This window comes from Andrena cerasifolii, chromosome 15 (assembly GCF_050908995.1).
Source record: "Andrena cerasifolii isolate SP2316 chromosome 15, iyAndCera1_principal, whole genome shotgun sequence".
Classification (NCBI taxonomy): domain Eukaryota; kingdom Metazoa; phylum Arthropoda; class Insecta; order Hymenoptera; family Andrenidae; genus Andrena; species Andrena cerasifolii.
This window is the reverse complement of record NC_135132.1, coordinates 6,229,467-6,245,060: the sequence shown is the minus strand read 5'-3', so window position 1 is coordinate 6,245,060 and position 15,594 is coordinate 6,229,467. Positions and strand designations below refer to the sequence as shown.

The following is a 15,594-nucleotide window of genomic DNA, read 5'->3' as shown; positions in this document are numbered from 1 at the left end:
ACTTCTTTTTCTTCTTCTAATTCCCCTTCTGACACGGGGATTTCTTCTTCAATCCCTATTTCTTCTTCCTTTTCTGGGATTACATATACACCAACATCTTCTTCTGCTGATGGTGGAATTTCTTCCATCATTGTTACGTCTACTTCTGTTATGTCTTCCTTTTCTTCTTCTGCTGGTACTACTTCTATTTCAACTTCAACTGCCTCTTTCTCTGGTGCTTCTGCTTCAACATCTTCTAGTTCTGTTACCTTTTCTCTATCGACTGGTAATGCTTCTACCTCAACTTCAGCTTTCTCTTTCAGTGGTACTTCTACTTCAACATCTTGTAGTTCTGGTGCCTTTTCTCTTCCGATTGGTAATACTGCTACCTCAACTTCTACTTCCTCTTTTTCTGGTTCTGATACCTTTGCTTCTGTCTCTTCCTCTGGTGAGGGGACTTCTTCAGGAGCCTCCACCCTGTCTTCCTTAGGTGGTCGCACTGTTACGTCTACTTCCACTTTTTCTTCTACTCCCTCTACTTCTTTTACCACTTTCTCAGCTGGTGACACTTCTTCCACTACACCTGCTTTCACTATCTCCTCAGCTCTGGCGTCCCTCACCTCACTTGGTACACGTTCCTCTTGTACCTCGATTTCCTCCATCTCTTTCGTCACTGCAGGCACTTCATGTACTTCTTCTTCGACAAATGGTGTTCTTTCTGGTCCTCTATCGTATTCAGGTTCTTCTGTAAGGACTGCTGGTGGCACATCATCTTCTGCTTCCTCAATTGGTACCACTGATATCTCCTTCACTTTTTCCGGCAATATTTCTACGTCAATCACCTCTTCGTCGATAACTCGAACTGGTATCTCTTCCTCTGCAGCTTCTATCGGAGCTCGGTCAACTTCCTCGGTTACTTCGCGCTCTAACTGTGCCATGGGTGGTTCTGGCTCATAGTCAATCTCAACTTTTTCATCAATCTTTTCTACCTCGACTGCTGACCGTGCAACTCGTATAACTGGTGTGGCTTCCTCTTCTTCCATTCCTGATAACTCGATTTCAGGCGCCGCCGCGACAACTTCCTCCGCTGCCGGGGGCGCCTCCTTTTCTACCACATCGCTCACCTCCTCTGCTATTTCGATTCGGCTGACTTCTGACGGTAGCACTTCTGCAGCAGTTACCTCGGCTTCCTCAATTTCTGCCGCCCCTTCCTCCCGCTCGACTTCTACTTCACTTTCTGTCGGTTTTTCTGGAACCATTTCCCTTTCGAGGTCTACCTCCTGTTCTCGGGGTATGTACTCATCCACCACTTTCTTCGCTTCCGTCTGAAAACGAATGGTCGTTCATGTTTCATGTGAAACGATCCGGCACCTTCGATCGATTGTGTGGTCCTATCGAGGTTTTGTTCTACATGACTTAAAGCATACTGACCTATGAATACTAATTCACCGAAATTTTTTCAGTGTTTATGTTTTTTTTAGGGGGGGGGGGAGTTATTGAGTTCTCTTCACTAAAGTAAGTTATGTTGTAGATAGGTGATTAGTTGATGTAGTTTCATTTCTATTTTGTATATTTTACTTCTTGTTCTTGTTCTTGTTTTACAATCTTTTTTAATGGGTTATTTAATAGTGAGCAGTATAATTAATATTATTTTAAATTTTCTGTAATATGGGTTGGTATTTTTTTTTGCAAAATAAAGATCAGAAAATTGTGGGATTCGTACTGTGTTAACTAATTTTTGTATCGTTTTCAGGGTTAGCAGGTTTCTGCATAACTTGGCCCAATTGTAAGATGTAGGATAATGATTTCGTGTTTAGTGTAGAAGTTACTGAAGTGACAACTAGACTTATATTGAACCCTGTGTTTAACTTATTCTACTCCAGGATGTGGTACTGGACGTAGAGCTTCGGGGATTGTAAATTCCAATATACCTACAAAGATGGGACCGTGGAAAGAGACGTTTTATATACTGTAAAAGTTAACCCAGACTCGGCAACTGTACATATACTTACATCAGTGTATTGCGCAATGGTTTCAGCTAACTTATCAGCATCCTTCTTCACAACAACACAGTCTGGACATTTCTGAATGCGAAAACAATCAGTCACGTTAATTACCTCGCCTCTAAAGAAGCGTTCTTTGAAAACCAATCATTATTTTAAAGCAGTACCGCTATGGTCACACGGATTAAGTCGATATCCTGCTGCCACTTCAACATTTCGACCCGTGACACTAGGATATTATTCTCATAGAGTTCAGACACTGGAGGACGGCTTTCAGTCTGTATCTCAGTTGCGATTAGATCTTCTCTTCCAAGTTTCTCATAAAAAACCACTGCATCAGCCATGTCTTCTCTTAAATCTGGGTGCCCTACCTCAGTAGATCTAATATCCTCACCCAGGCCCATCTCTTCAATAGGCATATCTTCGCCAGGAGTCCTTGTCTCAAATTCTTGAAGCACAGATTCTTCGACAGACGCACCAAACTGGGCAGTCCTCATCATCACTCCTGGTGTTGCTTCCACAGGCACCCCAGCGGCTTGTCCCAGCAACATTTCCGCTGTGACACGCCCCTCTTTTAAAGCAGTCAGTTCCTCTTCAGTTAACCCAGTTTCAGAGAACACCAAGTCATTGCAAGCAAAGTCGGGCGGACAGATATAATCCTCATGACCCTCCAGCGCCGAAAGGGAACCTAGTCTAGCCAGATATGCCCTGGCTTCATCCAACCTCCTCTCTTCAAGGGTAAAGTCGTCTGGGCCGACACCAGTTGTTAAATCAGAAACATCTGGATGCACCCCAAAGCCAGCTTCAGCCCAATCAGGTCTGGCTAGGGAGTCCTTGTCTGCCATCTCGTCCTTAGCCATCATCGTCATGTCAGAAACGATCGGCTCCACTCCTATGCCAACCTCAGACAAGTCCGGCCTAGCCATCATATCTTTTTCCGACATTTCTCCCCTCATCAAGCTGTCTTTATCCTCAACGTCAGCGAAGTCGTCCTCCCTCCCTGCCATACGGTACTTCATTCTGACACCAACCGCTGAACCTCGGTCAGTGACCTCGGCAAAGTCGTCGTCTCTGCCTATCAGAGCTTCGATCTTCCCTATGCTCATGTATTTTTCTAACTCGGTCCTACAAGTAGCCATCCTAGCCCTCAGCAGCTCCAGTTCGTCCTGCAGCTGTTGATTCGCGGCTGTCTTCGCGTCCAGCTGCTCCTGCATAGCACTCATCGTGCTGGCAGCGTCACTCTCGATTTTCAACCACATCTCGTCCGCCTGCTGGAGAGTCCTCATGTAGGCCTCCTCTCTACGCTCCAGATCGGCGATCTGTCTTTTCATGCACAGCTCGGTCTCTGCCAGTTGCTGCAGCTTGTCTAGACACTCGAGGTCCGTCGATTTGATTGACGCGCTGCTGGGGACCTTCTCCAGCCACTTTTTCTTGCACTCTATGACCGCACACTCTCCTGCACCCAACAGATATCCAAATAGTACGCATTCTCTATTGTCAGCCGTGACAGTGTTTGCTTTTTAGAGTATCACCTCACCAGTCTCACAGGATCCATCGTCCTCCACTACGCTGGCGGCATCCTTCAGCTTCTTGGCCTCCGCGGTCAGCTGCTGGATTCTCACCTTTTGCTCTTCCTGCACCTTCTTCGCTTCCTCCAGCTTCTTCTCCCGCTCCTCCAAGGTGGCCAGCTTCTCAGCCCAAAGCGTCTTCGCCTCCTCGACCCTCTTCTGCGCCTGCTTCCTCTCTGCCTCCACTTCCCTCACCCTGCAGTCGAAGTGGCGACTCGGGGTGGTGGGGCAGTACACCTCTCCCGAGGCTGGACCTTGGAACTGTTTCTCCAGCACGCGCTGAAGACTGGGCCCCGAACCGCACTGTGTCATTCGCCAGATATTCCACACCATGACAGCTGGCATGGAACATTCCAGTATATTGAGCCTCTGGCGAAGATCGCCTTCTTGCTTCTCCAGTTCTTCGTTCTTCAGCTCCCTTTTGCCAATTATCTCACGGAAACGGCGTTGACACTGACGATGCAGCCGGGCGGGCCTCGTTTTTAAACTTTGCTGAGGCTTGTCCTTCCCCAGTTGATCCAGGGACGGCTTCTTGCCATTTAGGTGAAGTTCCTGTGATTTTCGTAGCTCCTCTTTGCTCCTCGCTGCTTCGTCCAGGGGCACTTGGACTCTACTGCCATTTTGAACAGTCGAGCCACTCGTTTGGCTGATACGTTTTATGATTGCTCCACTTGGATCCTCCGGATTCGAAGTTGCTGTGCCTGTTAAGGAAGCAGACTGGGTCCTGGAGGTCATCGAGGATTCCATTGACGGGGGCACGATCAGGGAACTTGTCTGGCCAGCTAAGTCTGGAATCTCTGAAGGGTTAGCCGTCGGGGCCTCCTCCATATCCTCGTCGTCCGCCATGACGACCCACTAGGTGACGAGATTCGTTGAGTTCGGCGACACAGTCTCCTGATTTGATAGGGTCTGATTTAGGAAACACTTGGGGTTCTATTTTCAAATTGATTCTCACCTGGTTATGGCACACGTGATGTATTTCTCGTCAAGGGGCATTACTTTGCTAGGGACAGGAAAATTGGTGTCCTAAAATCTTGGTCCAGAAGCATCAATCGCATGCTGTTAGTAATAACAGCAACCACATTTAAAGAAACGAATTTTGGAATTAAATTTCCTAATATTCTTCAAGTATTGCCAATGTATCCTGTCACATCACCATTGTTTGTCAAATTTATAATAACAGCCCAATTGAATTCTGTTTACTCCATCAATTTTGCAATTCAACATGAACCTGGCTGCGCATGTGTCAATATTCGAGGTGTACATCGACGTGTATCGATTCATTATGCTGTATTCAGTCTCAAAACAAGGCTGTTTTGATTTACCATGGAAGGAACTCTTAACCCTTTGGGATCTGACATTTTGCATGCTGAGCGTACACCACGTGCGGAACTCCTGTATTCGCATCTCTTAACCACAGTCGCTGGACGCCTATAGGCGTCACCCGCTCGCACTACGTACAACCAACGAATCCATACACATATGCGGTCATAATACCCACAGGATTAATACCACTGTATTTTTAGCTTGTTAAATATTTATATAAACAAAACATAAAACCCCTTTGCAATAATATGACGATCCCTCAAGAACATTCATCTTTCGAATTCCCACTTAAATAAGACTTTCCTGAAACAAATCGTTCGCCACCTGGTGTCGCAATTCGTCAACCTCTCATTCGATTTATTTCGCCAGTATGCAAGTCTGAATGCAAAGCAGGCGTGTCCCACGCCGGGTAACGTGTGCCTTCGACCAATTTCACGCGGGATCATGTAAACGAACACAATTTCCCGTCGTAATCCAGCGTGGCATTTATCATGAATGAAGCCTGAAATCGAGTCACCTCCATGGAAAACGGTTAAAACAAGCCTGTACCCGTGCCGCGGGTGAACGTAATATACTTCGCTCGGGGGAAATGCAATCACGCGACGTCGTGCCTCTATGCACGTTCGGCGCGGCTGTCACCGTTCCTTATTGCGAAACGATGGAGGCTGACGTTTACTCGCTACGACTCTCTCACTGGTAAATCATTACGCTGTGCATAGTAATTGCAAGCGCATCGCCAAGGAAGCGAACGATCGAGGGAGAAAATTTATTGTCGCGGTGGTAAAAGTGGCGTGAAATTCACGTGCTGCTGTCACGAGAAAGTATGCACTATACATGGTATTCGGTAACTGACGGTGCAATAAAAAAGGTGGTGAAAAAATAAGTCGAAAATGTAGAATAATATTTTTTCATACGAGGCTTGGTTTTCGAGGAAACCGACTTTAAATATTCAATGAGGTTATGTTGCAGACCGTGGTGGAATGGATTCGAATGGTTTTGGTAATAACGGACACTCGTGATATTTCAGCGACGCACTCAGGATTTAATCTTGGTGGGAACCGAGTTCACGGATAAAAATATTTTTAATGCAGATTCAATAAAATTCATTAGGTATTTTCGTTCTTACAACGCCACTTCTTTGGATGATGCCAGGGCCCCCTGGCCCTCCTCGTTGTACGCCACTGTGTTATTTATTACTGCGCCAAAATATATATAACAATAATAGTAGAATAAAAACATGCGTTGGACGTAAGACACGGACGCGTGACACTGTGTGTGAAAGAAAGGAAGGAAACTGCCGACGAGGGCGCCAGTGTCGCCGCGCTACGATCAACCGATGCACAACGTCGCGAGCGCGCCATTTGCGAATACAAATAGGTCATTTATGGAGTCACATTAAATTAATTGTGTATTCTGAAGACATTGCAAGTTGCGAGCTACTGAATGAAAAAAATTAATCGAGCGTTTGATAATTTAAAACAGAAGAACACGCTAGAAAGCTTTCATAGAAATTTAGTTCAAGGTTCAAGGTTGCTATTTTCCTTTAGGTTATATCGTACAAATGTTCCAAAAGATGGCACTTGAAGTAATACAACGAACTATAGTCTTTCAGAAATTTAGTTCGATGAGCAGAAATGTGTATTCGGCAAAATGGACAATATTTTCAACATTTTCTGTAATAACAAAATTTATGTTACGCGAATATCCTGTTCCTGATTAGCCACTACAATAAACACAAATCTGAACCGAGACAGTAGCGAATATTTAAAGACGATTTTATCGAAAACCAAGCCTCGTATGAAAAAAAAACATAATTTTATATTTTCGACTTATTTTTTCATGCCGAATCACCCCGTTCCGGTTGCACAGCAGTTACCGAACGCCCTATATATTTATTTCCACAGTGCAATTTGAATTACAGTAATACTTATTGAGTAAGAATAAGCTAGACTTCTTTCTGAGTTGAGGTGAAGGGTTTAATGTGTGCGTAAGGGAAATATTCGATACAGAGCGCCGACTATAGTCGGGAGAAACTCAGTTGGCTGCTTAAGAACACTCTGCAGAGGCTACCCCCACTATAGCTGCTTGTCACACCCACTCCCCATAAATCTTCGCGCATGCGTGGACGTAGGACGCGCTGTTCGGTGTACATTGAGGAAGATTGAAGAGCATATAAGCGAGGATCCATGTTTGGTGAGATTTTTAAAGGAATGAGTGGCTGTGACTCAACTAACTGGATAAATTATTTATGTAAATTTATTTAAACACGTTTTCCTTCGATTTTATTGGAAGTTGAGAAATATTTTTCCTCCAACTGTAAGTTTTTTAATCCACGCTTTCAAATTCTCAGAAGCTGAAACGTTAATTGCAATTAAATTATTGATAGATTCTTTACAAAAGGAAGTTATTTATTAACGTACAATTGACCTGAGAAATCCGAGCTGCGAGCAAATAAAAGCAGCGTTAAGCACACCTTCCATTGAAATAACTTTCCTCATCCCCACCTTATACTCCGTACAGATTACTTTTAATTCCACCAGCAAGAGAACTTTTCCCTCGCCGTGCCTCGAAATACACGTCTCGAAGTTTGTCTCGTTAAAGCCCGTGGAAAAATATTGAAGCACATGTAATACTGGAACATTCAACAAAGTAGAGCCGCGGACAGGCGCAAATATTGACATCAAACGAGCTGTCCGCGTTGCTCTCGTTAATTAAACCTGGAAACACATCGGGCGGATGAACACAAAACGGTCGTGGAAAATGTCGCGGAACGTCCATTTCTTCCGACGTTTAAGGATAAACTCTGTGCAAGCTCGGAAATCCCCTGTTTAACGCGAGCCCGCCAGGGGGTTGACCTCACCCACCCTCCACTTTCTCCGCCGCCCTTCTTTCTGCACCCCGTCGCAAAATCAATAGTATCGGTGTACCGAGTTTATCCCGCGTTTGACCCGAGCCGAGGGCCGAAAGTGCACGCGCCAGAGGTACCTACGTGGAAGCCGCGGGGTCGCCGGAAGCGAGCTCACAGGGACTTCCTCTTTGGCCGAGCGTCGCAGGCAACTTGGCTGGAAACCACAATGCTCAAAATAATTAGAGACTCACCTGCTCAAACGACTGTGTTGCTTGGCGAATGATCTGAGATTTCAAAGCTGTTGTGGGCTACGTGCGATTGGCGAAAGTGAAGAATTTTTTTCTCATATGAGGCATTTAGAGCAAAAATGAACTAATTAAATTAATTTTCCTTGCTTTATACGATTAGTGCTGCCTATTGGAATACGTTATTGCTGCTAACTCAATTTCACACAAAATGTGGGTTAGTCCCTTTTTGCTCTCAATGCCTCATATTTGCTCCATCCTGGACGATGAGTCAGAAATGGGAAGCCCTAGTTGTTTTGGACAGTGTCACTTTTATGGTTTGTTTGTGGAATTTTGTGGGTGGGTTTGTTTTGAATGAGGAGCGGAGAGGTGATATAGGTGCTTTGAGTGTTGTGTTGACGAGGGTTTTGTTCTTCTCAGTTATGAAATTTGAGTCATCAGGATGTGGTACGTGAGAGTCAGTGGCTCAACTTTACACATTTTGAGTGGTCATGGAGTTTGGCACACTCTGCAGTTACCTTTGAGTCCCTTTATTTGTTTTTCTTCCTAAATCGTGCACCTAATTTTGAGCACAAAATATCCTAGTGGTACCTGTTTCCAGGATACAACAACTAGTTGTAAATGGGAACTTGATCAGTAATTAATCAACAGTCGATTTTATGAATATTTAGGAAAACTTTGATCAAGTTAATCGTTGGACACTTTTTGAGGTCTTATTTCGCCAACGTACTAGAATTTTGAGTTTATGATTTTCTCTTAACGGAAGATCTACTATTTCGAGAGATCTCGAAACTCTTGGATTTTCAAATGTTCCCCAAAACTCACACCAATTAGGAGCAAGTGTCTCAAAGAAACTTAAACTAATTTTGAGCTTACTACATATATCGTGGATTTTCGATTTAATTTTGAGCCTCAGAGATTGAATTCCACGACTAATACTAGGCATTTTAAATTGAGCCATAGTATGGGTATAATAAATAAATTAGAAAGGGTGAATTTCCCCACTGTTTTCCAACCTAGTAGTAAGTGTGGTTGGCGCACAATTTCGCAGGAAGTGGAATTGGCTCGGTTTTCCTCGTTGAGCCGGAAGTCGGGACGGAAGAAAAATGTTCCCATGGGCGGGCAGTGGATCGTTAAAAATTGTTCGTAGGGTTCTCTGGGAGGAAACTCGTTAAGAAGTTTCGGAACGCCCGACACCTTCCGCATTGTAGTGTAATACGACTCAGATGGACTCATTTGAATAATTAAATCTCCGTTTTGCATCAGCGTCGATGCCCTACCCACGCAAATGAGTGTCCTTTTCTTCTCTTTAAACGTCCAAGGTGAACTGGAGGAAATTTGTCGTTGTATTAATTTATAACATTGAAACGAAGCCATTGAAAATTTTGACAAATTAAATGGCTTGATACCAAGTTAACGTTTGCAGCTGCTGTAAATTAATTATTCTGGAATGGATCGCGTCATTAATAATAACAGATGTTTCCTGCTGCCTTGTTTGTTGATTTTCATTCTCTGATTTAAATGGATTTTAGTATGATGTGTTAACGATATTGCAAGGTGCAATAATTTACATTATATGAAAATTACGTTTCAATCGCTTGTATTTAATTAAGTAAAAAATTTCTCACTGTTACATGTGTTCGGGTATTTCTATGATTTATTATGTCTGAAATTTTTGTTTAAAAAGGAGATTAATATCTGTTGAAAACTCTTCGACTACTAAATTATTTCCACAAATAAACAATTCACTTGATTGATGTTCTTTTTCTTCGAAATGAGAAATAGAAGTCCGTTAATTGCGATCGTCCTTAATTGCTCAGCAACTTCGATACCCCATTAATTAGACGTATTCAACCCCTGAAGGGAAGCGAAATTACCAATTCGTAATTAAACAAGTTAACTCAACAAAGGGACGAGGCTTCCACTTTACACAAATAATTATGTCCGAACCTCGCTTCAGTTTTGCAAATCGCCTCTCCCGGATCCTTTAAACTTTCCTCCACCCTAGGACCTGAAAATCCCCCCCAAAAAATCGATACAAACCTCTTCAAACCCCTTCAAACTTAATCAAACACGCACTAACTGGACGATTTTATTAATTTCTCAAATAACACACATTTCCTCGTTCTCAGCTTTGCAAAGCGCCTCTCTAGCATCCTTTAAACTTTCCTTCACCCCAGGACCTAAAAATTCCCCCGCAAAAATCGAAGCAAACCTCCTCAAACCCCTCCAAACTTAATCAAACACAGATAAACTGGACGATCTCATTATTTTTTTAAATTCCACATATTTTCTACACAAAATGCACGCAATTCTCACCCTTTCCCCTCATGCAGGGTGAGTAATATAGCATTGGACATTTAAACCTAAAATATTTCCGTTGTTTTTAATGATACGAGAAAATGTCTAAGGAAAAATTTGTTTGCATTAGAGGGGCAATTATTGTGATGGAGAAGTTTCTTTTCAAGGTCATACTTTCCGAAATATCAAGGTCATCGGCGATTTTTTCAAATAGGATTACGTATTTTCAAAAGACATATTCAATCATGTATAATACGTTGACCTTCGAATGATCCTTCAGTTACTATTCTATACATATATGCAGAAAAAGAAATCGATTTGCAGGAAAATTTTGAGGGGGATGTCCTCTTAAATTTTAGGTGGCTCACCCTGTGTACCCTCCCCTGTGTGTATTCGAAAAACCGGGCAAATCGAGGTGCAAAGAGCCGTAGAATAAACAACCCCAAACAAGCTCTATCGCACTTGCACGTACACTGAGATGGAATTGCAATTTTCACTCGCATTCAGCGGTTTTATTATGCATCCACTGTTTTATTATGCGATCAATAGTGCTCCAGGGAGGAGGGGATTTCTCTCTTACTCCATCCTTTCAATACGACCCGGCCCGCTTAGGCGCTTTAATGGAATGCTCATATAATTTTTAATACGCCTCTGTGCACGCAGTTGGGCGGCCGGTCTCGTTAAAGTTCCAGCGGGCTTCCTGGTCTCGCTGTTTGAAGGCTCACTGGCTTCCAATTTATTGATATATTCCTGGGGCTCCTATTAGGAGATTGTCTCGCGGGCTTTTTGCCGATCCTCGCCAACGTAAAGGACGTTATTATTGCGCTCTAATTGAGGAGGGTAGGGTGGGGCACGATGTTTGCTAGAAATAATTGTCGTTGGGGGTTGTTCGCTTTCACGACGATACACAGAGGTGCCTGGAATTGAAAATTATAGTAAATGAGTAGAATTAGATGGGAGGTGGTGTTTCGATGTGCGAAGAATTTCTTTTGTTGGATGGTCTTTTGATTTCACCAAGAATGGAAAGTTGGATTCGTATGAACGTGGCTTTGGGATAGTTTTTTTTTAAAAAAGATTTTAAGGATTATATTTGTGCTGTAGTGTATGCAATCTTATATTATCGAGATGATATATTGGAATTGTTTTTATAATATTAGATTTATGTAATATGAAGTGTTGTGTTAAGTAGAGAATATTGATACATATGTGGACTGGTGATTATTTCAATTAAAAAAAAAATTGAATTTGTTACTCATTTTGTAATGCAAAGTGATGACTTCAATTTTGTTAAATTTTTTCCCGACACCACTTTCGCAATTACTGACACATATGTATGTATTTAAAATCTAATGCATATTTATTAGGTAAGAGATAATACAGAAATGTATATTAAAAAATAATAAGAATATTGAATTACACACTAACACTTATTACATTATAGAAATATAATACGTTGAATCTGGCCTCTGATATAAAATATTGTATTACAGGTGTAGCTTTTTGTTTCAATTTATTTTCATTAATAAATCCTGTTAACAATTTTATTACATTTTTGTAAACTTTTAATTTAATTTCTCCAAATTTACCTGGCAATCATTTTGAATATACTTTTATGCGTGGCTGAATACGAATTAGCTTCATTGGGGAAATGGATCCTCCAGCAAAATTTTGTGATTATAATTCCATCTGCACAGTTTCAATTAATTCAAATTACAACATTTTGATGACTTTTTAACGATGCAGATGAAGAACGTGAGTTTCATTCAGGTTAGAACAATGTTCATTTCACTTCACTGTGCTTTATCTACCTCTTACCAACTTTAATTAGAATAAATTTTTCATTTAATTATCGTTTTATTAATATCCAAACCGCATTGGTAATCTCAGTATTTTAGAATTAAGTGGGATGAAAAAATTAAATTTCTTAAATTTATAATGTTAGAAGAAATCAAATCATTTTTTATAACTCTGTGTAGAATAACAATTTATTGTATTCGGTGTATAGTCCTCGAAATAAGTGCACCTTTTATTCACTCTGCATCCTTCAAATCCTGAAACTGATATGTAGATGAGAGAGAATTATTCAACGGTAGTTCGAACGGTTTCAGAATTTCTTTTACAAACTTGTCACTCCATTGTTCTCGCAGATATCGTCAAAAATACCCCGATTTCCATAGAAAATGTCAGAGGCATCAAGAAAAGGTCACAAAATGCAGCTTTTTGAAATGCAAAGCCCAAGGACCTGCTACATCTGATCCTGCATGCTGTTTAAATAAACTTAGACACACGTATCTTTTTCTTAGAGAACAATAAAAAATGAACCAGAACTAAATTGAAAATTTACGAATAAGAAATAGAATTAAAAGTTACTGCAAATATATCCAGAATTTTGTAAAAATTCAGTAGCAAAATTAGAAATACTCAAAAATTAAAGAAAAAAAGTCCATAATTTCACATTTAAAGATAGCAACCTCCAATATATAATTTTTTAGATTTTTGCATCTTAATTAAAAAAAAGCTAACCTAAACTGTCTTCGGATCTAGCTGCAAGAGCTTTGCAAATTTTCACAAAACGAAGACAATGGTGCTGAAATTGAAATCCCCAAAATCACTCATCCCTTTGCTGTATTGAAATTTGAAAAAAAAACGCTGACCCAGAAATACAGCAAAACCAATTTCTCAGCTACAATAGAAAAATCAGAAACGAAAGCAATTTTCTAACTTCCTTTTATTCCCAAAATCAAAAAGTGACGTGGGGCAAAATATGTCCCTTTTGTCCTCGCCCCTTCGTTTAAAATACAATATCCCCCGGGGAGGCAGCTTTTGTTTATCCAACACTTTAAGTCCCAGGGAGCGGGTTACTTCGCGCGCATTTCCGTAACCTGGGAACGAGTGCAGCGTACGTGTTGAGAGACATAAAATGCATCCGTGGTTAACGTGGCCGCCGCGGCGTATATTTTACACAGCGAGGGGCTCCGACGGTCACGGCAGCGTCGGAATCGTGCCTACCCTTAAAGTATGTAGGTTACCAGTGACGTCAGCGGCCGCCTTGTGACGTGTACCGAGTGAAATATGCAATGGTGCAGCGGAGCAGGTCATTGACGTCGATGCACCGCGCTATACACCCTCTAGAATCATTCCTAGAGGATCGATAGCTGAGTTCTTGATCCTGGCGGAATGCCTAATAACTAAACAACCGAATGCTCTTAAAAGTGAACGAATGGTTACTTAGACCCCGCCTCAGTTCCGAGATCTGCGAGCAATGAAGAGTAATTGTGAGGAATGCATTAGGCTTGGGACTGGAGGTAAGGGATTTGTCAACCTGGGCTGAATTATGTGAAGCGCTGTGTACAAATCTGGGAGTAGCCGTTCCCATCAGTGAAATGAGAATGTAGGATTCCTCTGAGGGAACCAATTTAGACACACCCTGGGTCTAATCCTGGGTTAACGTAGACATGATCCTGCTTTAACTGAGATCTGAGACCACTCACCTGTAGCTTTGATCAGGGAGGTAGGACAGTTACTATCAGAGAGGTTGTAAGCTGGAGAAGCACTAAGGGAAATTCAAACCCAACCAAGCCTAGGCTCAGTACCTTTAAGCTGGCAATTAAAATCGTAGGATCAACTGTTGTTGTTAGAAAAATTCTAAGAAGTCCGACAGACCTAACCTGAGACATCCCCCAAGGCTGTTTCATCGCTTGCAGGCTCCAAAGTGCAGAAGTAAAATGCCTAAACAAATGCTTCCTAGAAGATTCGTTCAAGAGGCTACCAGCAGACTTGCACGCCCAGTAGGAGCTACCAACTCAGCGCATTAGATCAGAATCTCTATTCCCTGCTGGGCAGTCCAGCAGTCAGCCCTCCAACCTGCAGCAGACCATCGAAGGAATCGAATTGAAGGGATTTGATGCGCGTTTTCTCAAAGATTCATATTCCAGAGGCTACCAGCAGATTTGGACACTAGTTTTCCCACCGACTCAGCAGCTTATCCTGGATCCTCTATTCCCAGCAGTCCAATTTAACAGTGAGCTCCTCATTCACGTCTCTTTTGTCTAAAGCACCGGCAACCCAGGTGGATTAAAGAGCCAGCAGTAGCTACAGCCTCGACCATTCACAACCCACGAGCTACCGGTACGCTTCGATATGGCCCGTTTCTTGTGTCCATCAACTCATTAGCATAAACGTCTCTTTGAATGCACGTGAGTGCGCCCCGGCACGACGTGTTCGCGATCAAGCTTGCATTGCAAATGGGATCGAATCCCAGGACGCCGGGAGAATGCACGTTCCGGCGAGCTTAATACCCATAACTTTTCCCGATGCCACGGCTGTGTGGAGGTGTGTGCACATGTGAGACCGACACGAAGCTCGGGACAGCAATAGTTGATACCACCAGTCAAACTAATAGTACTTAGGTGCATTGCGAGCGTCGCTGTGTCGCTGGGCGAAACGTGTTGGGATTATTTATGAGCCATCGACTCTGGGTCCCTGGAGTTGCCTGTTCGACGATGTTCCGTGGCGTGAAAGATGATTTGAAAGATCTGTGATGGAGAGCGACAGGGTGACTTTATTCGTGATGAGATAGTCGACGAGTTTGAGCTGGGAATGTCAGTGGTTTGGGGTTTGTGGGTGGGAGTAGTTGCATTTTGAGAGGGTCCTGTACCTAGTGTGAGGGTTTGCGGAAGTTTGAGGGAGTTTGAGGATGTTTGCGTGTGGAAAATATGAGATCTAGAATAGGATTAGTATTTATCCAGGTCTCAATAGAGCCTATTATAAATATGAGTGAAGGGATTACATGAAGTTGACTTTGATCCAAATCAAATCTAACTTAAAACTGGTATGAGCTCAAATTAGATTTAATTCTGAATCCCTTGCCTTAAAATGGCGATTTTTCTTTGTTTTGTATTTAATATGTTTTGGTCAACAACCTCGGGATTAAATTGTAAGGCAAGGACTTGAAGAAGGGTTTGAAGAAGTTTGAGGGAGTTTGAGAATGTTTGGGACTGGAAAATGAGACCTAATACAGGACTAGTATTTATCCAGGTCTCAATAGAGGCTATTATAAATACGAGTGAAGGTATTAGATGAAGTTGACTTTGATTCAAATCAAATCCAACTCAAAACCGCTATGAGCTCAATTTAGATTTAATTCTGAATTAACCCCTTGCTTTAAAATGAAGATTTTTTTTGTTTCGTTTTTAATATGTTTTGATCAACAAGCTCGGGATTAAATTGAAAGGCAAGGACTTAATACCAACCGGGACCTAACTTAAAAATCTTCAAATGCATATATTTCTACTAAAATGCAAAAAATCAAAATTCTAATTTAT

The 15,594-nt window shown here is 42.1% G+C and overlaps 2 protein-coding genes across 3 annotated transcripts in view; one reads left to right on the top strand and one right to left on the bottom strand.

Moving 5' to 3' along the window:
* Positions 1-15,594, top strand: part of Dnc (phosphodiesterase dunce) — a 483,414-nt gene that overhangs the window by 92,371 nt on the left and 375,449 nt on the right. The window lies entirely within an intron of this gene.
* On the bottom strand, positions 1,760-4,396 carry LOC143377064 (uncharacterized). Its single transcript, XM_076827975.1, has 2 exons — positions 3,520-4,396; positions 1,760-3,438 (listed from the first exon to the last, which is right to left on the bottom strand). The coding sequence occupies exons 1-2, from the start codon at positions 4,394-4,396 to the stop codon at positions 2,138-2,140; spliced, it is 2,178 nt and encodes a 725-aa protein (XP_076684090.1). The 3' UTR covers positions 1,760-2,137.

Bases quoted from the DNA above. Each gene is read 5' to 3' on its own strand.
- LOC143377064 (XM_076827975.1), bottom strand. From the start codon at position 4,396: ATGGCGGACGACGAGGATATGGAGGAGGCCCCGACGGCTAACCCTTCA. The intron at 3,439-3,519 runs GTGAGGTGATAC...TGTTGGGTGCAG, and splicing joins CGATGGATCCTGTGAGACTG to GAGAGTGTGCGGTCATAGAG.